This window comes from Emys orbicularis, chromosome 8, assembly GCF_028017835.1.
Source record: "Emys orbicularis isolate rEmyOrb1 chromosome 8, rEmyOrb1.hap1, whole genome shotgun sequence".
Taxonomy (NCBI): Eukaryota; Metazoa; Chordata; order Testudines; family Emydidae; genus Emys; species Emys orbicularis.
In genome coordinates, this window is record NC_088690.1 from 108,051,570 (window position 1) to 108,077,187 (window position 25,618).

At 49.2% G+C, this 25,618-nt stretch overlaps 1 protein-coding gene and 1 non-coding gene across 2 annotated transcripts in view; both read right to left on the bottom strand.

The window, feature by feature from the left end:
- Positions 1-24,875, bottom strand: part of FAT2 (FAT atypical cadherin 2) — a 64,418-nt gene extending 39,543 nt beyond the window's left edge. The window contains exons 1-6 of the mRNA XM_065409559.1: positions 21,611-24,875; positions 20,548-20,862; positions 7,098-7,156; positions 5,119-5,430; positions 4,225-4,435; positions 943-1,082 (exon numbers count right to left, since the gene is read on the bottom strand). Coding sequence (XP_065265631.1) covers positions 943-1,082; positions 4,225-4,435; positions 5,119-5,430; positions 7,098-7,156; positions 20,548-20,862; positions 21,611-24,875 — 4,302 coding nt within the window. The remainder of the gene's footprint in view (positions 1-942; positions 1,083-4,224; positions 4,436-5,118; positions 5,431-7,097; positions 7,157-20,547; positions 20,863-21,610) is intronic.
- On the bottom strand, positions 15,793-15,877 carry TRNAR-UCU (transfer RNA arginine (anticodon UCU)). Its single transcript is given in 2 exon segments — positions 15,793-15,828; positions 15,841-15,877. It is a non-coding gene; the product is annotated as a tRNA-Arg (tRNA).
- Positions 24,876-25,618: the final 743 nt, after the last annotated feature.

A 25,618-nucleotide genomic window follows, 5' to 3' on the forward strand; every position in this document is an offset into this window, starting at 1 on the left:
CATTGAAGATAGCAGGTGGTCACCAGTGAATTTCGGTGGAATGGCAGTCTCTGCCTATCTAACATCCTTGCTAACCTCCCCCTACAAACCACCCCAGTGAATTTCCCACCACGAGTTACCACAAGGAGCACTGATGGGTCAGTCAAGGTTAGAACCCCATTGGAAAATGCTTGTTGATTTTTGACTTCTCCTTGTCTCTGCCGGGTAATGGTCCGAGAGCGAGCAATCCCTCTCAGGGTGGAGCATCCTCAACCCACACAGGTGGAGAGGGGCTGTGCCTTTGGATACAGAATTGAGGAAGGGGTAGAGCAGAGAGCCCCGGCCTCCTCCTTTCTGTTCCCCAGCCTTCTCTCCACATCAGCAGTCTGAGGCTAGTCCCCTTTGTGCTGAGAACGAGAGAGGTCGCTGCAGTGCCAAACGGGGAAGAAATGGGAATAACATTCGAATGGGTGCATCCCCCCTAAATCGGTCACTGCTGCCCCTTCGGTTCTCAGGGCCTTGTGTCTCCGCTGTGTACACGTACTGATCCTCCAATGCTACGTGTCCTCTCTGCCGTCTCACTCTCGCTCCTCCAACGGGAAGAGCTGAGTAAAGAACCTGGATAAAAGGATTAAACAGCCTCCTCCTTACTCATCCCTCCCAACTCCCTTCTTTCACTGAGGTTGATTTCCTGTGGGACTCTTCTGCTTCTACTCTTACGATATAAATGACTAAGGGATTGAGCTCAAGAGTTTAAATTAGAGTGTCCAGTCCTTAGGGCGCAGGCCTCACCTTCCTACATCTCTGGCAATATATAAACCCTGAGCCCGGGGAGTGTAAGAGGGATTTATAGCCCAGCCCAAATGGGCACAATGCAATGAGACTTGCATTGCTAGGGCCCGATCCAAAGCCTGTTGAAGCCAATGGAAAGATTATCGACTTTAACAGCCTTCAGGAAGTTACCTGGGTCCTGCTGAAACTCGACCCATCAGTGACTTCTACTGTAAGGTTATAGCTTGGCTTCTTCTTTGCATCTAGGGCTCTCGCAATGACCAGGCTGCCTGCGCTCTTTTCAATATCAAAGTCCATGTCGTCATCACCACCTGGGATGGGAAGAGAAATAAAACGGAGGTGGGGCGGGGGGAAGCAATATCCTACTGTAAGCTAAGAGAAGAATTTTGCTCCAAGGAAGCTGGGGTGTGTGTGAATTAAAGCTTGGCAGCTGGCAGGGGTTCGAAATGTCGCACCACCAGGACATGGAGGGAAGTATGTAGGTAGGACAGGAGAGAGGTTCCACGGGGAGGATGACTCAGTGAAAGCCCTTTTCTTGTTGTTTGGTATAAAATCTAAAAGGCCTGATCGGAGGCAGAGGGAACACTGGGGCATCTCTAGCTGAAGAGAAGGACTAGGAAGGGGACCCAGGGCTAGAATTGTCAGGGGAGACCGAATGAGCTGGCTTCATATCGGGCGGGAATTTTCCTCTCTTTACCCCCGTCCCAGTCCCAGAGGGAAGTCATCAGTTCCACGGATTGCCTCTAGCCCTCACTGTAATAACAGCAAGAGCTGGGTGGGGGAAGGCAGAGCTGCTAAGTCTCCCAGATTGGCTAGAGACTCCCAAGTCTGGGCACCCATCACTGGGCACCATCGCTTAGTTCTTGCCCTCATTGGGAGAGCAGGGGAGTGGTTTGGAGGAAGGAGCTATAGGCCGCATCTCTATGGTAAGAGCCCTGGATGGAAGCATTAGGGATCTAAACCATACAGACCCCTACGAGCCCTCGAGAATGGTAACCATGAAGATCTAGCCTTGAGGACCATAACCCTCAGCTCACTCACAGCCACCGAGATGGCTAGACGAGGACTGGTAGTGAATTGAATGGTATTATTCTATTCAGCTCTAGCTGTACTTCTGTGGCCATGGGCGGTTTGGGGGCTACACTCTAGGCAGGGTTTCTATGGTCAGGACATCCCATTGTGGGTGAGCAGTGGGAAATTTGAGGGACAAAGAGGGGAACCAGAAAGGAGATGGAGATGGGAGAAACTAGGCCAGAGGGGTGGCCAGGGGAAACGCTAGCTGTGAAATAGGGAGCTGAACAGAAAAAAAGGGAAATCTCAGATGGGAGACAGAGGGGAAGAAGAGTGATTTTATGCAAATAATGCCATGGATATTCAAATTTGAAAATTAGGGCATTACCTCATTTGCATCAGATCTCTAGAGCTACAGGCTTATCACCTACGGGAAAGGGGGTGACTTTGCACAAGGGAAAGCTGCAGTGGATTTCAAGCTCAAGGGTTGCACTGACAGTAAGTTAGTGGTGTCCTTCCCTGTCACGGCAGGGAGCCTGCAAGCTCTCGGAGAAGCCCAACGCTGAACAGCTGCAGAAGCAGACGGCGCTCCCAGTGTGAGCCAAGACCGTTTCCTTCAGCCCAGATGGCCGCGTAGCACTTGAGGAACTCAGCGGAAGAGTCATTCCTCATGCTATTGCTAGGCAGCCCAAGGATGACAGCTCCTTCATTGTGTCTCACACTCTATTTGCTTGTTATTTACATATGACAAGCAAAATGCCATTGGAATAATCAGGTTTACAGACTGTTAGAGGCTGTTTGGGTTATTTATCGTGTGCCCCAACACCTCTGCCAGACAGCAGCCAGATTCCCCGACATTCTGAATCAGGCTTATTTTCCTATGAGCATCCAATGGTGCAGCTATCAGAGCATGTAGGAAAATCCTGATTGATACAGTGCGAGGGAGACGAAAGAAGCCGAGGCTGAGGAAAAGAAATAGACACGTGGATTCCCTTCCATCAGCATAAGAGATCAGTACTCTAACCTCACTTCCGTGGGGAAATGGGGCCAGAGGAGAGGAGAAAACCAGGTAAGTAAAGACTCCAAATTGAAGAGGAAAGAAGATGCTCACAGCCCCCCAAGGAAAATGTGAAATCCCTCCCCTCTCTTTAGCTGCTACCCCCTTGAAGGCGGCTCAGTCTGGGCTCCCACCCTCTCAACTGTCAAACCCTGCTTCCAGTGAGAAAAACCCTGATATCGGTGAAAGGCTAGTCTCAAATTATGCACCAAGGCTGCCTGATTTCTGCAGCATCAGCAGTGCCGCATTCTGCTGCAAATCACAACTTCACCAGCCGCGTAAAATAAATGAAACAGTACGGATTCAGATGCATGGTGAGGCAGCACTTAGGATGCATTAACAACTGCCTTTTCTGAATTTAGTGGTCAGCATGCAGGAGGTCAGAAAAGGCCTGAACTATAAGGGAAGATAAACGCTGTGATTAAATTCAGAGTAAATATCCTTGGGGCTATAAAATCCAGGCAAGTGGTAATAAAGCAAGAGAAACGTTGCATTGGGATTGTCAGCGCTACACAATGTCGACTCCCATTGTTCATTGTATTTGTACTTCGTTATCCTTGCCCAAATGCACTAGAGGAGGGAGAAGGATTTACTCACACACTTGAAGCTCTGCCTGCGAAGGACAGTTCTTGCAGACTGGACCCCAACGGGGACTAGGATAATAGGAACATGACATAGTACTAGACGCATACTGAGCACTGAACAGCAAGATGGTTCTGAACCACTATCTCTGCCCTGTGCGATCCATGGACAAATTCACCCCAACGTCACAGTCTGCTTCCCACAAAGTTGTCCCAGAGGGGAGTCCTAAAAAGGAGAACCGTCATGGGTAAGCACCTCCGTCAGAAGTAAGGGAAAGACACCCCGTCGATATCGAACCTGATCTGATGGAAATCATAGGCTATTTAAGAGCAGAGGAGGGAGAAGAGGAGGAGTCCAAAAGGAATTGTTTTCCAGAGAAATCATACAGTGCCCTGAGCAAAGCAAGCATGGTAACCGGGTCAGCCAATCAGAACGCCCAAAAAGTAATTTACCAGGCTGCAGGGCCATGATTGCCACATATTTCCCATGAGCCATGTGAGTCTGTCTCATCCTCGGCATCTTCCAGAACAGGAGATTTCATTAGAGATGGGCAAGGGCCAGAAATGTCACTGTAAAATAGGATGGGTAGTTGTTCTTGGGCACCAACTCTTTTAGTGGGGCGGCTATGTTTACTGTGTAGTCAGCCTGAATGCCAGTCAATGCATACATGGAGGCTTCTCCTATAATCTTAAGTAAACAGCTTTGTTAGCTCAGGGCATGTATGTGCTGAATGCCAAGGGAACTGGGGCAAAATTCTTCCAGCTCGTAGACACCACAGCACTCGTTTCCCACTGGGACCTCACCTGTGATGTTAAACCAGAGCTGGCTGGGTCCGATCTCGACGCTGATCACGCCCACCATGTGGTTTACGGGGTCCGTTTCCATCACAGCAAAGTTAAAATGGGGCTCGTCGAAAGCTAGCGGCTCTGAGGAAGGGCCTGGGCTAGAGACCCAACTGATGTGAAGCCGCACGCTGGAGGAAAGTGGGGGGTTGCCCCCATCTGTTGCCTTGACCTGCCAATGAATACACAGGCCGGGTTTCAGAGAGAAGTGCTGGTTTAGCAATCTCGCACGCTAATCAGGTTGGGCTGCAGTTCTCAGGGCCCGGCTCTGCATGATACTTCCCTGCAGTTTCTCTTTGAGTTTTAAGCCTGAACGCACCCATAAACCACAAAGCAAACCTCACTCATATGGGCAAAGTTTCACCTGCTTTCACAGTGACATCATGCAAACCAAATTCCTGTTGGTCACGAAGCAAACCCCTATACTTTCCCAGGCTCACTCCAAATCAGACCCTTGCTTGCGTCAAAGCAGAGAGGGACCTGGGCCAGGAGCCTGGATCAGAACCCCAAATCTAAACACCTCTAAAACTATGGGAAAGCTCAGACTCAGATCCAAGCCCAGGTGAGATCATGTGGAACATGATATTCTCCCTGGAAGAATGTGGTGTATTCCACCTCAGACTTTCCCTCCATTTTTCATACCTCCATCTCACTTTCGCTGGTTCTCTTTGTCCCTCCATCTGTGTCCATCTCCCCTCCTCTCTCTCTCTCTCTCTCTCTCTTCCATGTGTCCCTCTCATCTTATCCATCTTTTCTCTCCTCTCATTTTCTCCTTCCCTCCTACTTCTGTTTCCCTCTCCTCTTTCCCCCTACTCTTCTCCCTTCATGTGCATTCTCTCTCTGTGCCTCTCTCACCGTTAGTATGTTGTATTCCGAGGCAGGGAAAGCCTTTCTGGAAAGCACCATGCCTGTTGCAGGGTTGATGGTGAATATCCCCTCATCATACTCCTCCATGCTATAGGTGACCTGTCCATTCTGCCCCACGTCACGGTCTGAGGCAATCAGCCTGCAGACTGGCAGTGGAGCCTCGGAAGCAGCTCTCTCTTGGAGCTGAACCATGAAGAGTTTGTGGGGGAAGCTGGGAGGATTGTCATTGGCATCCAGGACCTGGATCACGACTCTGGCGGTGGACTTCAGGGTTGGATCTCCGTTATCCGAAACAGCAACCTGCAAGCAAACCAGGGGACTAGGTGAAGGAGCATCTTGTCATGACCTAGGGCACAACAGCCAACCCTCATCATGAAGGGCAGTTGTGAAAATATATGGTGTTTGTTGTGTGTAAGCGTATTTGTCCGCCAACACGATCTGAATGTCACTTCCCTTGCCTGGATGAATTTCAAACCTATCCAACTGCATGTGACCAAGTTGTTCTCTGGGGTCTGCAGTTTGCAGAAGTTGTGTAAGTCACACAACGTGGTATTGTCTAGGGCTGGTCCACATAAGAGGAGACGCATTTACTACAACTACACCTTGTGCTGAAGGGTTAGAGAGTAAAACGGATGTGGTTAAATCTGGTCCTAATCTTGCTACACAAATATATACATTCTTCCAGGGTTCTGGATGCATGAACAGGCAGTCATGACCTCCCCATGGTACATGTGAGCTCTGTGCCAAAAGTCATTAAAAAGGTGACTTAACCTAGACTGAGCAGACCTGTGATCTTTGTGTGACAAGTTATTGATAATGTTTTGTATACAGGGACTGTAACAAATGGGATGGAGGTTATTTGTCTTTGTTTAGGATTTGGCCATTTTCACTGATGTGTTTGTGAAACTCTTGGAGGGTGGGAGAAAAGGAACACAAAGGTCCTGAAACTGCAGAATAAGTAGTGTGCTGAAATATCTCCCAAATGATCATGGAATCCACAGAAATATAGAAAAGAGGCAGGAAAATTCCCCCTCGTCTGGAACTATAGAGTATTTAGAAACAAGGAAGATGCTGACAAATGTACTGACGTAACTGAGCACTGGCACTGGAGACAAGAGCTTCTGAGTTCTAATACTGACTCACCCCGAGTCTTGGGGCAAGTCACTTAACCTCTCTGTGCCTCAGTTTATCCCTCTATAAAATGGGTATAATCAGATCTCTTGGGGATGCTGTGACACTGAAAAGGTATGTGTGTGTAGAGTGTTCTAAAATTACTAAACATTATTGTTAGGGACGAGGGGGCTGGTTCCTCAAGGCAACTGGGGATTCCTTCAGCTTTATGGGAATCACCCAACTGTAGGGGAATCTCCTAGTGATGTAAAGGCAGCATAGGTTGCTCCATACCCACCCTTGCTTTCCTTTCTGCATAGGCAATCCTGGGCTGGTGGAATGGCCCATAGGGTTGCTGTGCCTTCTCTAACTTGTACTGGGGGTTAGTTTGGCCGCAGCTGTGTTCCAGGACTGGGGAGGCCCCCTTCCCTTCCCTCCAATCCAACGGCAGCCAGCATGAGGTCAGTGCTGCTGAGGACTGGGCCCAGATAATGTCGTACACCAAGACAAATAAGGTTGAATTTCTCTGGCTTGGCCTCTTACAAATGAATCGTTGTCTATGTTGTTAGAGGTTAGAATTGTAATTCCCACCCTTCGTTCCCCATGGTTTGGCAACAGGCCTTATGCTTCTCTGCTCTTCCGTTAGGAAATCTTGAGGCACTTTTCAAAAACTTTGTGCAGCTGGCACTTGGGGCAACACGGGGAAAAAAAGCAGAACATTTAATTATCTTTCCCAGCGCTTGGGAGCTGATGGTATGAGCCTCTTTCTCTGTGCGCCAACTTGCAAGGCAATGTTCTTTGAGGACTTGAAACACTTGTAGGTAAATAAAGCTAATTACAGCTTAGTCATTACCCACCTCTAGGATATGTTCAGCCTTGTGTTCTCGATCCAGCTGCCGAGAAGTGGAAATCAGACCTGCCAAGAGAGAAATAATCTTTGAGTTCCAAGCCTCATAGGAGGGGATGGCACAAATCGCTCTTCCAACTCGCCAGCCAGAGCGACAGATTCCAATGCCGACGTTACCCCTTAAGTAAATGGATAGAAAAAAGCAAGAGGACTGTGGGAAGAGAACATTTCCTGGCTTCAAACTAGCAAACTTCCCATTCTTGCGAGTAGAAGTGGTTTTACAACGTGGAAATGTTGCCTCCTGTTTCTCCATTTTAAACACTGGTCTCTAAATGTTACAGTATTTTGGGCAAAAGTTTGAAGTTCCTTTTTATGGAGGGGAAGAATCTCTCTCCCAGCCAGCAGCTGGAAGCTGACGCTAGATAAATCCAGGCTATAAGGTATACATTTTTAACAGTGACAGTAATTAGCCATTGGATCAGCTTTCCAAGGGATATGGTGGATTCTCCATCATTTGAAGTCTTTAGCTCTAGAGTCGATGGCTTTCTGAAAAATATGCTCTAGCGTGAGCTTGTTGCAGGGATTAGTGGGTGAAATTCTCTGGCCTGCGTTATGCAGGAGGTCAAACCAGGCAGGGCCGGCTCCAGGCACCAGCCCACCAAGCATGTGCTTGGGGCGGCACCTGGAGGGGCGGCGCGGTGCGGCGCTCCGGCCTGAGAGCAGGGCCACGACTGGACTCGCCGCCCTCCCCGCGGCGCTCTGGCCGCCGGGGAGAGCGGAGCTGCGGCGGGCTCGCCGCCCTCCCTCCGGCGCTCTGGCCGCCGGGGAGAGCGGAGCCGCGGCGGGCTCGCCGCCCTCCCCCCGGCGCTCTGGCCGCCGGGGAGAGCGGAGCCCCGGCTGGGCTCTCCGCCCTCCTCCCGGCACTCCAGCCGGTCGGGGAGAGCGGGGCCCCGGCCGGGCTCTCCGCCCTCCTCCCGGCGCTCCGGCCGCCAGCGGAGCCGCGGTGAGCTCGCCGCCCTCCCCCCGGCGCTCCAGCCGGTCGGGGAGAGCGGGCCCGCAGCCGGGCTCGGCGCCCTCCCCTGCCGCGCTCCTGCCGCGGGGGGGAGGGCGGGGGGGGGGGGGGCGGCGGGAGGCTTTTTTGCCTGGGGCAGCAAAAAAGCCAGAGCCGGCCCTGAAACCAGGTGATCATAATGGTCCCTCCTGGCCTTTAAATCAATGAATTTCACAAGTAGCTAACCGAGGAGGGCTGGATCCTGATGGTGACTCCTCTCCTGTTTTAACAATGATCCTGTTCAGACGGGCTGCCAGCTCTACACTGTTTTCAAAACCAGCTTTTCCAGCTGATGGAAATTTTCTATATAATGCGTGACTTTCTGACAATGAACAGCCACGGCCAGCAGTCACTGCTTGATTTATTATGTATTCGTTATGGGTCAAATCCTGAGGGCCCTTACTCACGCAAACGCCGACTGAAGTCAATGGGAATTTGTGTGAACACTGAGCGAGGACCTCCGATTTGGACCAATAATAATACTTACAATAACCAATCATAATGCCTAGGGAGTTTGTGGAATCTCCATCATTGGAGATTTTTTAAGAGCAGGTTAGACAAACACCTGTCAGGGATGGTCTAGATAATACTTAGTCCTGCCATGAGTGCAGGGGACTGAACTAGATGACCTCTCAAGGTCCCTTCCAGTCCTATGATTCTATGATAATGCACTATCATAGTAAGCGTAATTACAATCTATTGGACTTTCCATCTGAGAATCCCAAACAGCTTTCCAGACATTCATTAAGGTGCTTTGGCACCTTTAATATCTCTGCAATGTAGATATTATTATGTCCTTATTCCAGATGGACAAATGGAAGCAGGGAAGGTTGAGGACCATGCACAAGGTCACAGAGTAAGTCAGTGGCAGAACTGGGAATAGAATTCAGGGGCCTCTTTGACAGTCCCCTGCTTTAACCATTAGACTACACACCCTGTTACTAGGCAGTGTGGCCTACTAGCCCGGACTAGGACTCAGGAGACCTGTGTTCTATTCCCACCTTTGCTATTGGGTGTCACTTCCCCTCTGTGTGCCTCAGTTTTCCCATCTGTAAAATGGGGATAATGATACCACCCTCTTTTGAAAAGCACTTTGAGATCTGCCATTGCAAAGTTAGACATTATTATTATTTATGCTTTATAAAGAGCACGACAAAAATGTCCTCTCCTCCTTGTCTCTCTTTATTGGCATGACCGCTCTGCAGAGGGGGGAGAGCACAGGGTATGAGAGATTCCAGACGAGGCCATTGCTAAGGTGTATGTTTGGCTTAACAACCACATTGGAGGGGAGGGATAGCTCAGTGGTTTGAGCATTAGCCTGCTAAAGCCAGGGGTGTGAGGTCAATCTTTGATGGGGCCATTTAGGGATTGGTCCTGCTTTGAGCAGGGGGTTGGACTAGATGACCTCCTGAGATCCCTTCCAACCCTGATATTCTATGATTCTAAAGGCACCTTTTTAAAACCAGATTGTTTCACAGGGTTGCCTGCCCTCAGTAACCATACTACACAGCAGCTGTGTCCACTGGCTGGCCTCCCTGAATCTCATCCATTGTCTGCTACACAAATGCCAACTCCTGGTGAAATATCTCCACATGCAGAAAGTACCTTTGAAAATAAATGGGGAAAGATTAGACTTTACCTTGCATATTACAGATCCCATGTGGGAATAGACTCTCTATATTTTTCATATACTACTGAACATGTGTGTGGTGCAGTGTTGCTAACTCCAGTGATTTTATCACGAATTTTGGGACACATGGTGCTTTAAGCCCCAACTCCTGGAGTCGAATGATGATGTGAGAATCTCAGCTTTCATTTTTTTTTTAAAGTAAGTTGTTAGCCCTCACAGTTAGGGATAAAAGCTTGAAAATGCGACTGTGTGTACCCCAAAGGCTCAGGAACCAGAAAGCAAATTAAAGTAAACCCCAAATATATAGTTAAAAAAAACTCGTGATTTTTAAGTTCATCTCATGATTTTTGAGGCTTGACCTAGGACTTTTGAACACTAGTTGTTGACTAGTGTGCCTGGGTGGTAGTGTGTGCCCGTAGCAGTCTGTCTAACGGATATGTAATTCTCTGTGCTTACATCATCCCTGCTTTCATTCACCGCCTGCTGTCAGTTGGATTTGCCCTTAAAAAGAGAGTGGAAGACGTCAAATGCCATTAAACATTTGCAGGGATGTCAAAAATGACAACCCAAATGTTTTAATATCCTGTTTCTGATCCAAGGGTTAATACATTTACTGGACCGATACTGTTGTTTTAAATTTTGTCATAGGTACTTTTGTGTACACGTGTCTAAGTGCAACAGGCAGCAGAAAATCACATGTGGCTGCGAGAAACACCCTGCAGCTGTGGCAGCTGCCACTATAAATATTTATCTGATGCATTTAAAACAGTAAACCTGGTCTCCTTAATGTATCTTATAACAAGAGTTTGGATACATGTGATGGAGTCGTCCCCCAATTATCATTTCTACATCTGAGCAGAGGTAGAAGAGCAAGAAGCAATAATACAGCAATCAAGGAATCTTTCAATCTGTCCCTTGTCATAGAATCATAAAAATGTAGCGCTAGAAGGGACCTCAAGAAATCATCTAAGCCTCTCCCCCCGCCCTCCCGCTGAGGCCGGAACAAATATATCTATGAGAACAAGTAAGGCTCTGATTTAGCAAAACACTTCAGCACATGCTTAAGTGCTTTGCTGAATCAGGGCCTAAATGCTGAGTCATAAGCAGTGGTGCCTGATGAGACTGCTGAATCCTGTAGCAATGGCTTATGTGTGAATAGCTGGGAGAGGCGGGTGGATGCCAGGTGGGTAAGTGGATGTGAAAGGGGGAACATGGGTGAAATGTATGCAGTGGAGTTGTAGTCATATCGGTCCCAATATTTGATAGCTGCTTTGGGATTTGATAGCTGCTTTCAACTACCTGAAAGGGGGTTCCAAAGAGGATGGATCTAGACTGTTCTCAGTGGTACCTGATGACCGAACAAGGAGCAATGGTCTCAAGTTGCAGTGGGGGAGGTTTAGGTTGGATATTAGGAAAAACTTTTTCACTAGGAGGGTGGTGAAGCACTGGAATGGGTTACCTAGGGAGGTGGTGGAATCTCCTTCCTTAGAGGTTTTTAAGGTCAGGCTTGACAAAGCCCTGGCTGGGATGATTTAGTTGGGAATTGGTCCTGCTTTGAGCAGGGCGTTGGACTAGATGACCTCCTGAGGTCCCTTCCAACCCTGATATTCTATGATTCTATGATTCTATATTAGAGAGACAAGATGGTTAAGGTGATATCTTTTATTGGACCAACTTCTGTTGGTGAGAGAGACAAGCTTGCGAGACTTGAAGAAGAGCTCTGTGTGGCTCGGAAGCATGTCTCTCTCACCAACAGAAGTTGGTCCAATAAAAGATATTACCACACCCACCTTGGTACATTGGTAGAAAGTTAGTCACAAAAAGGAGGCCAGACTGAGGGCTGGGCTGGTGGTGGAACTGAAAACAAACTGGGTTCTGGCTGAGCATCACAGCAGCTGGGAAATGAAGGAGTAGAGGGTGGGTGGACTCGGTCCTACTGATCATCATTCTATGATAGACGTATCATGGTCCATGCTAAACCTTCCCTGTGGATAATGGAGGACCCTGCTCACCAGCACTAGTGATTTTGCTTTATGTCCATAACTCCTGTGTACAACGGGGGGGGGGGGGGAGGGGGGGGGAGGGGGCGTCTCTCTTCCATTGGCTTCTCTTTCTGACCCCAGGGCAAGCTCCACTAGGGCAGACTTGTTTCTGTGCCCCCCACCCCATGCCCAATCGCAGCTAGTGATGCCTCTCCATGGTTTGTTAACCAGCCTGCCTTGAGCCCAGCAAGTGCGTGTGGTTAATGGTTAATTGCTCTAAGTCCCAAACAGAGCTGTAGTGCTGCCCTCCTGCCAAGGCACACAAATGCCAAGTGTGTTCACACAACTCCGGCAGCTGAGCACTCGGTTTGAGCACATGACGTTCAGGGGAAGCCAGCTGGAATTAATACCGATTTTCTCTTCGTTGCCATTCTGTTACGCACACTCTGAAATCAGAGGGCTAGAGTGGAAGGCAAAACCATTACTTCCCTTAGCTATTGTGCCCTGAAGAGATGTTTACACACAGCTGTTTGAACCACTTCCTCCTAGGAGCTGGAAAAAAGCACCCTCCCCCGATCATTGCTGTTTTCCTTTCTCATTTGGCCAACACCGAGCAGGCTCTCTAATGGGATTTGAAATCCACTCTGGGTTTTTTGGCTGACTTCCTTGACTTCCTTGTGCCCCAGTGCTCAGTAATGGGAAAGGTACCCTGTCACTGTTTGGAAAGGCACAATGACTAGCCAGGAGGCTGGAGCTCCAGAGGCCAACTCAGCCCCTACACACAACATGGAGGTTAGATGCCATTGGAGCGGTTAACTCCCTCGAGCTTTTACTGCCCGGGTTAATCATTGAGCGGGGCGGCCTTTTTACAGAATCCCAGACAAGAACCAACACAAACATGTTTACTCCTAGGTCGTCCCCTCCTCCTAATAATCTTCAGGCTGGTCCTGAAGATCACTTGCAAACTAACTCAGGTCCTGTATCGGCTTTAAAGTTCTTTTCCATCTGGAAGAAAAGTTGGCAAGGCCAGGAATGCACAAGCCCTGTGCTTGCAGCCTATCCGAGCCCACGTGCTGAGCAAAGGGAACAGATCATTTCTGCCTGCAGCAACAGAATGCTTCCTGCTCATTGTCAGACTAAGGAAATAGAAAGCCAGGCATGTTGGAACAGGAGCAGCAACCAACAGCGCATTGGTATCAGCCAACAGAAAACAACAGCTTCTGCATGGTAGAGCTGGGGATAGGGTTCTGACCTCATGCCCAGCTCGGGCAAGAGCAGAACCCAAAGAGTTGAAACAGGGAGCTCCAAGGTCAAGGGCACCTGAGCTTTTTACCACAAGGTCCTGAAAAAGGAGGAGGTAGTTTGCCTGAAATCCTCTTTCTCTCTTCTATTGTCCCCTTCCTTCTTTCATTTCTCCCCCTCTCATGTGCTTTCTTACCTACCTCACCCTCTTTCTTTTTTTCTGTTCTCCCATTTTACCTCCTCATTAGACCCCTCTCCCTCTTTCTTTCTTTTGACACAAATTGTTAAGGGTGAAGGCAATTAACCATTGAAACGAACTATCAAGGGCAATGGTGGATTCTCCATCTCTTGATGTCTTCAGATCCAGACTAGATGCCTTTCGGGAAGATATGTTTTAGCCACACAAAAGTTACTGGGCTCATTAAAGGGACAACTGGGTGAAAGTTAATGGCCTGTGACATACAGGAAGTCTAACGGTCCCCTCTTTCCTTATATCTCCCTGTGACGGAATGTTCACCCCACACTAGACCACAAAGGGTTAATGTGGCCCAGGAGGGATTAAGTAATCCAATAGGCCACATCTGAGGGAGAATGAGCCTTGATGAGCAAGCCCTGATTAAGGATGGAGCCCAGCTGAGTAGGAGCAGGTGGGGCTAGTATAAAGCAAGGAAGTTTACAGCAGAAAGGGGCTGCAGTGTGGAAGCCTGCAGTCATTCTCCGGACTTAGAGAGGGAAAGGAGGAGACCCAGGAGTAGAGAGAAAGTCCTGGGATCCTGGCCCTGAAGGAAGAGTTTACCTAGAAGGGTGGTGGAGCAGAAGCCCGATAGGGATGGAGTAGGAAAAGGCTCAGGGAAACGGCAGCAATGTTTGGGATGGTGCAGACTTTGGCTGGTGATTAGAGGGTCCAGGAGCTGGAAACTGGAGTAGTGGGCAGGCCCAGGTTCCCCTGCCAGCTACTGGGGAAGTGGCACAGCCTGGGCAGTGAATGGGAAGGCTGCCTGAGACCGTTCATATGGAAATAGTATGATATTCCAGAAGGGGGAAAACACATATTTTCACCAGGGTGAGTAAGGGCTGTGCAACTGGTCCTTAAAAAGTTACATCTGGGATGACATTAGCCCAGTAGTAACATGGAGCCATTGGAAATAACCAGGGGTCCATACATTCCACCATCCTGTCTCTGACAGTAGCCAGCACCACATGCATGAGAGGAAGCTTCAAGAACCACCCCTCAGTGGACAATTCTGGACAAAGCTAGCCAGCAGGTGTAAGGGATAGGGGTGCAGGCAGTCTGGCCTAGCAGTCACAGCTGGGCTGAGGTCTGCAGGAATCAGGGTCAGAGTCAGGCTGGAGATCAGAGGCAGTACCAGGCTAGAATCGAGAGGCAGGAATTGGGGTCGAAGTCAGGATGGAGACAGAGACCAGGTGAAGTCTGGCAGTACAGCAGGCCAAGGTCTGTGTGGTTGCCCAGACAACTTCCTGGGGTTAAGTAGGGGCAGTTAGCCAATCAGAGAGCCTCATGATACTGTCACTCTGGATCTCTTGGGTGGTACGTCCTGTGGCACCTATCCTCCACCTTGTTCCCTGGCTATACTTCTGTATGGTTGCCTAGTGGCACTGTGGGAATATCAGCTGCTCTGGGTTCTAGTTACCAGTCCCTTATACAGGGGACACTTCTTCCTAACCCTTTAATGGTTAGTTTATTCCCTAAAGCATAAGAATGTATATCCCTTATCCAATGTAAAATGATTCCATCTAATGTGACAGTGGATGCTCTCATTCTCCATATAAATATCCAGCCCTTTTTTTGAATCATGCTTAGCTCTTGGCCTCAGAGATGTCTTGTGAAAGTGAGTTCCACAAGCTCCAAGTCCTGTTCCTTTAAGGATGCAAAGTGAGATTATGATTGCACTGAATTTCAGCATTTTGAGTGAAGTCAGCAGTGAGTGCTTTCCATGATGAGAATGGTTTCCCTGGTATCAGGGTCACCCCTGACACCATCAGATCTGCCCAGCATATTGCTGATTAGGAGTGAACAGTCTTCACTGCTGTAATTCATTTGGAAAGAAGCAAATGCTTTCCAGGGTTCTTTAGAACCATGGTTTGTCTTTGAAGAGAGGTATCTCCTGTGTTCAGGTCAATGGAGGTCACTGCAAAGGTGATCTGAGCAAGGGGTGGTTTCACAAGCACCTCTTTGGCTTGTGTCTCCAATTCCTAATTCCAAGAGTCAAATTCAGGAATGTGAGAGCTGGTAATAAAAGCCGGAGGATTTGCAGCTGGAACAAACCCAAGCATGTAAAGGCTTGTTGCAGGAGCATGAGGGTAGAAACCCAAGACTTATTCTGGCTTCAGCTTTTACAAGGACTTTAAATCCAGTCTCATCTGCAAGTCAGTACTGTATGCAGCCCTCTGTTTAGAGGTGACAAAGAAAAAATCCACCCCACAAGTATTGCCAGCATCATGTAACAACACTGCACAGTTGATGTTAGAACAGTCTGCAGTTTCCTAAACCTTTTACAGTCAGATGGGCACGGTGTGCTCAGTGGGACGGAGCAGAAAACAGGTGTATTAGATCTGGGTTAAAACAATGCCCAACATAATATATGGAGATACACCTATCTCCTAGAACTGGAAGGGACCTTGAAAGGTCATTGAGTCCAGCCCCCTGCCTTCACTAGCAGGACCAAGTACTGATTTTTTGCCCCAGATCCCTAAGTGGCCCCCTCAAGGATTGAACTCACCATCCTGTGTTTAGCAGGCCAATGTTCAAACCACTGAGCTATCCCTCCCCCCCAGAATGTGACTCCGCTGGGACTTGAACCCAGAACCTTTGAATCCCTTCATCCTCCAGAAGTCCAATGCGCTATCCATTGCGCCACGGAGCCACCTTTTTCAAGGGGGAAAGACTGGGGATGTTATACGCCAAAGCAGCCCAGGCGCAACTGGCACGTTGTTGCTCAGATGTCCTTCTTAAAATCAAAGTCTGAAGACCCACAAACGACATTGATTCCTGTGTCTGTAGGAGGGTGTCACAGAAGACGACATGCTGAGCATGATCGGCAGGCACTGCTTGCTGCAGGGTCATTACAGACAGGCGGCTTCACTGCCAGACTTTCAGCCTCGCCTACTCCAAGACAAAGATATACATGTGTTGTACAAGAAATGACATATCTGAGGGCACACAGCTACTGCAAGTCCTAGAGAATGCCATGATAGCGGATGGCCTCTGAAAAGGCAGAGCATACCTCTAAGCATAAACCACATTGATCCTCAGGTACGAGGCTCCCAGCTAGGGTGACCAGATGTCCCGATTTTATTGGGACAGTCCCGATTTTTGGGTATTTTTCTTATATAGGCGCCTATTACCCCCCACCCCCGTCCCGATTTTTCACATTTGCTGTCTGGTCCCCCTGCTCCCAGCTGCCTCCTGTTCAGGCATTTCTGGGACTTTTATAGCCAATGTAACTAACTTACAAGACCACACCCCATTAGAGCTCACAGCAGTAAAGCAGAAAGTGACCTTTTCCTCCCTGAGAATAAGGTGCCCATATGTCTCAAAGCACTCTTAGATCTGCACACTGGGAATGGGCTGGGAGCCCAGCTGATAGGTGAGGGATCAGGCGAATGCATTCGGGCATGTTTCCCAGCCCTGGTCTCCTGAAAGGAGGAACTCGGGTTTAAAGAGGGAGGGGAGCCATGTCTGCAAGTCTTTCCGGTTCCCTCCATGGAAAGAAACACACAGGGAAAGAAATCGGTTTCTGGAAGCAGTAGCCCCTCCGGATGCAGGAATCCAGTAGGAGCAGAGAGCTCAGAGCTGGAGGGTGTTCCCGAGGGAGAGATACTGGCTGAGAGAGTAGTTGGTGAAAGGTACCAGTTTTCTGAGGCAAAGTGGATACCACGTATTCTACATTTCCTTGTCTTCAGGACAAGTGACCAAAACCACCCTGTAACATCGACATCCTCAATTCCCTCCACAGCACCCCCTCTCCACCTGCAAACTCCCCGTACTGCAACGCAATTTACATCAAAGAATGACTTCTGAATACTAGGCAAAGCCAATGTAGATGTCTGCAAACGTTTCCCGCTAAAACTACATCTCGCAAAAACTCAGCTGCACCATCTGCTAGGCTGGGCTGGGGATATTCCATTGCCAGTGGCAGGAAGCTCTCATCTTCACTGTGTTTATTCCCTCTTCTTATTAACCTTTTGTTTATTACCCCTCTTCTCCGCCCTCTCTCAGGTAGCCGAGAGGGGGGGGACAGGGTTGAGTCCTTTATGCGAGCTCTATGCTGTCTGGGGAAGCCCCTTGTTGAGGGGTCATTCTCCCGGGGGCCCTTTCTGCTCCCTGTAAAGCCTTGTGGCTCTGAGAGACTAACTTAAAGGGGACTGAATTCCTATCGCTCCGCAGAACAGCTGCAGTGTGGGCTGCGTCCACCAGTGTGTCTCAACTCCAAACAGGACAAACCTCCCTCTAGGACTGAGAGGTGGAGTGTAACCTCTGTGGCCCCTGCAATTCTTGGCTTCTCTGAGACCACCAGCAAAATGACAATTGGGGGGAGGGGGCCCTCTGTCCAGAGGGAACTACACTGAGACCTGCAGGGAGTTGGGGGCTCAGGGCAGGGGGTTGGGGTGCGGGGTGCAGGAGGGGGTTGGGGTGCGGGCTCCGGCCTGGCACCGCTTACCTCGAGCGGCTCCGGGGTGGCAGCGGTGCACAGCGGGCTAAGGCAGGCTCCTGGCCTGCCCTGGCCCCGTGCCGAATCCCAGAAGTGGCCACCATGTCCGGCAGTGGCTCCTGGGGGTGGGGTGGGGCAGGCGGCTCTGCCGAGCGCTGCCCTCACCTGCGGGTACCTCCCCCACAACTCCCATTGGCCACGGTTCCCTGTTCCCGGCCTATGAGAGCTGCGGGGGGCAGTGCCTGCAGGCGAGGGCAGCGCATGGAGCCCTCTGCCCCCGCCCTCCACCAGGAGCTGCAGGGACGTGGTGCCGGCTGCTTCTGGGAGCGGCGCAGGGCCAGGGCAGGCCGGGAGCCCTCCTTAGCCCCGCTGCGCCATGGGGCTGGCAATCCTGCGGGCTGGATCCAAAGCCCTGATGGGCTGGATCCAGCCCGCTGGCCGTAGTTTGCCCACCCCTGACCTAGACTGTGGTGTTCTCCAAGTTTAGGAAGTTTCCTTCTGAGTGTGCTGTTGGCTCATGACTCTGAAACCTTTCTGCCGACTCTCATCTCTTCAGTATTTGCTAAAAGTGAATGACTAACAACAATAGACTCTGTGGTTTCCACTTGAAATTACTCAGAGCTCATAACTGAAGAACGTAAAGAAAGTAAGACTCCCAGTCATGTCCAGTCACAGCCACTTCTGCCTCAGCAAATTCAATCACTCAAAATATTCTCCTGTCTTTGAATGTTGGGTTGATCTCAGAGTAAGTGTGGTAGAATTTGGAAGTGATCATTTATAACCTCTTTTAGAGCTTTGCTGGTTCTGGAATTTAAACCCTTCTAGAACCTTTCACGGTCTTTCCTTAATTTAGTAAAGAAAGAGAGAGAGGCATTTTTTGCCTTTGAAAAAGCATTTAGAATAAAGAGCTAGAATATTGGAAAAACCTCTTCAGAGTGTGTTAAAAGCTCTAGAGGCTTCATGGTGCCAGAAACTTCTCTGAGCCCTTTCCCCCTCTCTTTAAATTTAGGTAAAGTCACCCATTTGTGAATGGTTTTCCCCCCCTACAACTATGATGGTTTTTCACTGTCCTGAGATGGTCAAGTAGATCCCCATGTCAAACACACTGTAAATCATCACTGATGACAAAGAGCAGCATTCTGCCTTCCACCACTTTTCAGCCATCGGTAGCCTCAGGATGAGACACAAGAAGATTGTAGTTGAAGCCATTTTAGTGCGGCAGCCAATACGTTCCCCTCCTCCTTGTGAAATCAGCATTATGTTAACAATAAACTGCCGACAGGCCAGAAATTTAGACAAGCTGTGACTTTATCTGGCAACAGCAATCAATGCCTTCTTTTTCATTTCTGTATATACTTGCATGTAAACCTAGGGGTGCATGCCGGTGTTTCCAGGCAATTGTTTTGGTTTTGGATGACATGCAAGTAAAGGGGAAGAGAAAGGAAGCTAGATCAAGTTTGGAAGCAGGTCCTCTCACTTCTCCCAAGCTCTGAGTTTAAAGAAGAGACCTCCCACCAAGTGATAAGGTCACCTCTCATCAGATGCACACAACCCCGGAGATGGAGAGGACAGAGAGAGGGATAGGAGATGGCTTATATGTGAGTGACGCATTTTTTGTTTGTGTACAGACATTTCCCTTAGAGGTGAATCAGCTGGTTTGGATTTTAGCCTGGTTATTCTAACATAAAATTAGAATATTGTTTTTACGTGGCTGCTGCAAGTCTCTAACAGAGTGACTAGTTACCGGGGGTGCAGAGGAATGTAGAGCTGCAGCTGCTGAAGAAGACAGATGGGTGGGAGGACTCCAGAGCCCACCATGTAATATTATCCAGCATGTCGCCATTTGTGGCCAACATACAGTACCATCTTACAGGGAGTACAGAAAGAGTCTCTATTGAAACCTAGAGGTTCTCACCATTTACTATATTATACTATAGCCGCCCTCCCCCCCACATGGTCAACTCTACAATATCTCAACATCTGGAGATCACCAGTCCCCCTTCTTAACAAGCCAGGGGAGGGGTTACTAGAGACTGATGAGCAACACCCATTGCCAAGAGCTGTTAGTTCACTTGCCTCTTCAGTATGTCCAGCTGCTGTAGCATACTGAGAGCAAGGAAGTAGGCATAGTTCAAAACTTTAACCTGTTGCACTATCGTGGTGCTGTACATGTCAGATACATTTACTCAACCCCATCCCATACTCAGAGTCTTTGCCCTCCTTTCCCCAGTTCCCAAGAGCTGATATAGTGAGAGGCCTGGCAGAGCTTTCATTTTCAGACCGGCCCCGTGTCAGACTCTCATAGTTTGGGGAAGCTGTTTACACTAGCATCAGTGGGCTTTGGAAGGCTCTAACGGATCTGGCAATTAATGCTCTGAAAGATGTAGTCTGGAGTGATGGCAGAAAGAGGCTGAGTCAATGCTGCACTAATAGCACTGACGAACCAGAGGAGTCCCCCGGTATAGCAGAATTTGTTTTGATTGATCCTGTCGTATGGAGATCATTCTATTCCACAACCAAAGAGTGCCTTCCAAAAGGCCATTTCCTGCTGGTGCTGATACACTTGCCGCTGGCTTACACTGCTTAGTGGGGCAGTTGACTGTAAATATTAAAAACAATTTCTTTGATTCTCTTTGAGGCTCTCACAGAGGTAAAACAATCTTGTTTCTTTCTGAGAGCTGCAGATAAAGACTGTGACCGCTTGTGGGAGTGCCAGTGACAGACAATCGGCCTCTTAGCAGACATTGTACCTGGGGATTTGGATATTTGAAAGAGTCACCGTTAAACTGACCCACTTCATGAGAGGCCAGCTGTAATTTAGCAGCTGTGCTCTCTCCTGCACTGAGTATGCTATGGAGGCACGGAGTCTGGTTAGTCCTTACCTGTGACAGGGTCAATGGTGAAGAACCCTTGAGGGTTTCCATTTACGATGTGGAAAGTCAGCTTCCCCGCGGAGCTGCAGTCTGGGTCCCTGGAATCAAGCTGAAGGACAGAGGTATTCACTGGGGAGTTCTCCATGACAGAGGCGTAAAAGACTGGTCTCGACATCTGGGGCGGGTTGTCATTGAGGTCGGTGACTTCAATATAAACTTCGGTCACAGAGGACAGAGGAACGGAACCTCGGTCAACAGCTAACACTGTCAGCCAATAGTGAGATGTAGATTCTCGGTCCAGTGGTCCCACGGTCTGAATTGTACCTAGGAGAGTTACCAAAAGCTCTTTCAATGGATTCCAAGAATTCCAAAAAACATGCATGACAATCCCCTTAAAAATTCTGGGTTGGAATTTGTGTGTGGTCCATTAGCAGTTCTGTGTTACCAGGCAGGAGATCTGAGTCTCAGCACTGAATCTGGTGCATGGGATAGGGCTTATCTCAGAGATGAAGCTTGCACACCTTGGGGTTGTTGGGTGGTGGAGGGGGAGAAAAAGGTGTGAAATGCTGCAGGAGTAGACCCTGACGCCTGAAGTGACTCTTGATTTAATACTCTATCAGTCCAGCTGAACAAGGTGCATGCACACCTCACTCTGCTGTGGGGCCTACAGCTGGCCCAGGCAGTCCTGGAGGTGGGCAATGAAAACCAGGAAGGGGACAGGGAAAGTGGGTCTGGGACATACACCAGTCCCAAGTATCCCTGAGCAGCTTCAGGGGGTGGGGCTGTTATGGGACTTTGGCTGTCTTGCAAGGTATCTTCCCCTTGCAGAACCCCTTAGGGAGGCAGGAGATCCACACATTGGTGAATTCCCATTGGGAGCAGCTGCCCCTGCTAGCTCATGGGGTTGCACATTCCACTCCCCTGCACAAGCAAGGGTGATTTGAGCCCATGGACTTTGCAAACAGAATACAGAAAGGTTCTGTTGGGTCAAAATTCAGACCAACCACAGGATGTCATTTAAGCCAATCTTCACAGTGCCCCCTGACATACCCTTACACTGGCCCGTCATTACCTGTGTCTTCTTCAATGCGGAAGACGGCCAGGCCAGTGCCCTCTCGGATGAAATATTGGAGTTCTCCATCCTTCCCCTTATCGCCATCCTGAGCTGTTACCGTCATCACCGACATGCCCGCGGGGCTGTTCTCCTGCACCCCGCCGCTGAACACAAAGGAGGCAAAGCGAGGAGGGTGTAGGTTCTCGTTGACGTCAAGGACATCAACCGCCACGTGGCAGAATGAAGAGCGAGAGATGGGCCTCCCGCCATCGCTGACTTGTATGGTCAGATTGTAAAAGTTCCTCGTCTCATAGTCCAGCTCTTTCTCCACCCGGAGAGCCCCCGTCAACCTCTCCATCTGGAACGTCCTCTCCTCGTTGTTGATAAGACTATATTTTACCTCTCCCCCAGAGCCAGCATCAGGATCAAAGGCTTCCAGGAAGAGCAGAATGGTCCCCAGGGGCAGGTCCTCAGGGACCTTCACATGGTTCAGGGCTGGGATGCAGTGTGGGGAGTTGTCATTTACATCTTCCAAAGTCACAACCAGATCAGTGACCGAAAACAGCTGGTGGCCTGTTCTAGGCTGGTCCCTGGCTTCTATTTGTAGCACATAGCGAGGCCACAATTCTCTGTCCAAAGGGCCAGTCACCGTCACCTCCCCGGTGACACTGTTAATGACAAATTTATCAGTGGGGGCTAGGAGGGAATATTTTACCTTCCCATTGTCATCTGTATCAGCATCTTCTGCTTTCACCTGTGCTACAGTTGTCCCTGTTGTTACATCTTCTGGTATCACCACCCCATATGCACCTGGTGGGAATTTAGGAGCATTGTCGTTGGCATCCAACACATTCACAGCCAAGAGTTTCCATGATGACCTCTGAGGAGTGCCAAGGTCATACACAGTAATGTTAAGGATGTAGAAGCTGGTTCGTTCATGGTCTAAAGGGGAGAGAACTTGGAGGAGACCCATTTCTATGCCAATTGTAAAGCAACTGTCTTCATTTCCATCAGTGATCACATAGACCAGTTTGCCATTAAAGCCAGTGTCGGGGTCAACAGCTGCAAGGTCAACAATGGTTGAGTTGACTGGGGCAGTCTCCATGATATCGATAGACCTTGGAAAGTTGTCATCAAACTGAGGTGCATGATGATTCACATGATACAGGTTCACAGAGGTTTCCTCCTCCAAGCCTTGGTCCTGAGACAGAGACTCGATGGAGTGGATTATATTCTCTGTCAGCTGCTGCAGCACCCCCGTCTCCTCGCACTGCATGTGGACTGGGAAGCCTGGGCTGACCACAGTGATGTTAACAAATGTAGGTGAAGCATAGTTCTCTCCATCTGTTGCAGTTATTTTCAGAGAATAGAGGGGTGACTGCCCAGCAGGAAGATCTCTGAGAGAGGTTCTAAGGGAAATGACTCCAGAGACGGGATTCAGGTCAAAATGCTGCAGCTCATTGCCAGACGTGATTTGGAATCTTATGTGCTGCAGGTCATCTACATCAATGGCAGATACTGTGACCACGGGGTGCCCAATAGATAAGTCCCGTGGGATGCTTCCACTGCAGTTTGCCTTCTCGAACGCTGGGGCATTGTCATTCAGGTTGTTCAGAATGAGGGAAACGTAAACCTCGGTCTCATGGCGGAAGGGGGATCCCCAGTCTGATGCCCACACACGCAGATGGTACCATCTCTGCATCAGTTCATAGTCCATTGGCTTGGAGGTGGAGATGATGCCTGAGTATCGGTCAATGACAAATGGAACTGCTTTCTTGTTGGCTATGCTGTAGGTGACAAAGGCATTCTCCCCATGGTCATGGTCTATAGCCTGCACTGTTAAAACACTGGTGCCAGGCGGGACGTTTTCATCAAAGGTGCCATGGTAGGAAGACTGAGTAAAAATTGGAGCATGGTTGTTGCAATCAATGATATCAATGGCAACAGTGGCGTAGGCCTGACTGTTGGCTGTTGTAACTTCAAGCTCAAAGTGAGACTGGTCTTGGAAGTCCATCGTTCTGACTGTAGTTATGAGCCCGGTTTGAGGGTTGATTTTAAACCCTGTGCTATTGGGGGTGGGTCTCAAAATATACTTCAGTTTTGGAAAGACTGGAGTGATTTTAGCCATAGCAACTTGGCTCCCAGGTGGGGAAAATTCACTGAGCTGGACTCTGTACACTTCCCGCTGAAATCTGGCAGAGACGTACTTGGAAGGAGGTATGTGGATAACTCTAATCTGCGAGCACAGAGGTGGTTTGCTCTTGTCCTTGGCCTGCAGACTTAGATTGAAACCAGAGGGGTTAGCCAACCAGTTGATCTCTTTGGTTGACACAATCATGAACTCATTGCTCCCAACAAAGGATTTCATGGCTTTGAAATGCCTTCCTGGATCTCCGGCCACAATATCAACGGACTCGATCCCGGGTTCTGAACCACTAGCTTCCACAAGCAATGTTGCATAGAGGAGGTCCTCGGCAGAGTCAGCTGGTGTCACTATCACTGAGGTAATAGCTGGGGGCTTCCCGGCAGATGGCTCCACTTGGACCACCAGACTAGCTAGGTTTCCGAATCCATTGCCCTCGGAGATTTTCCGCATTCGGTCCACAGCCAGGACCTGCAGCTGATGTTTCCCTTGGTATGTACCATTCAGCCTCCCGGCCGTCATCACTACTCCGCTGGTGGGGTGCACCGTGAACAAGTGTGAGCGAGTGTGGAGGGCGTAATAGAACTCTGCATTCTGACCCAGGTCAGCATCCGTGGCGCTGAGCACACTGATGGCAGTTTTCGGAGGTGTGTCTTCTCTGATGGTGACTTTGTACGAGGGGGGTGAAAAGAGAGGCTTCAAGTCATTCCTGTCCAGAATGTGGATCAGCACTTTGGCCCATGCTTCATAGGCAAAGGCTTTCTCCGTGGCTTGAATGATCAACATGTAATTGTCTTTGACCTCCCTGTTTAAAAGCGCCGTGTTCCCGCTCCTTATTCTGATCCTCAAGAAGCAGAAATCCCCAACCGTGTGCTCCTCGGTTTTAAAGAGACCATCGCTGTCCCCGGAAGCTATTCTGTATTTGACGGCCCACTCTGGGTCCCTCACGTAAATGCCCATTTTGACGTAGCTCTCGACATAGGTCTTGGGGGCAGAATTCTCATAGATTGTGGCGTTATAAAAGTGGTGGGTAAAATGCAAGGGGGAGGAGTTGCCTTTCTCAGAGCTCCCCACGCAGGCCAGACAATGCATCAGAAAACAAGCAGAGCTCAGGACACGCTTCTTTGTAGCAACTTCCATGGTGCGTGAGGCGGGGTGTCTCCTTGGGCCCTGAAGGGAGGCAAAGAACGAACAATTAGTCTGTTAGCTAACATGGATGGGGGCAGTTATATTAAATCTCGTATGTTACAGCATGAAAGAAGATGCAACACAAGGTAAGGATGTGATTGAACTACACATTATGCTCACATCCAGCAGGACCTGATTTAAAGAAACAGTATCACTCTCCAGCAAATGTCACAAAATAGGAACACAGGAATTACCAGACTTGATCAGAACCATGGTCTGTCTAGTCCAGTCTCCTATCTCTGACAGTGGCCAGCACAAGGTGCCTCAGGGAAACTCCACTGTGGGGAGATGTGGGACAATCTGCCCTAATCTCATCCTAATCCCTAGTAGCTAGAGATTGCATTAAACCCTGGTGCATGAGGTTTTCGGTCCCTTCCAAAACTCTCTTTTTTAGCAATAGCTATTACAACTTAGGGTGACCTTTTTATTCCTATAAATGTTTAATCCTTCTTTGAATCCTGCTGAGGCGATGTCCCGTATTTTACTGAAACCTGGCTGAGCTGATGTGTGCTTTCTGAGGTTCCTTCCTCTTGCTGAGTACCAAGACACAAGTGTTTCTGCGGTAGGTACAATCCTACTGCCCCTGCTGCCAGGTTCCTTCACTAGCATCACACCTCAGCCTGTGGATTAACAACGTTATCATCATGAATGTGACCGTCACAAAGACGTGACTGTGACGTCACTGAAGGGCAGCA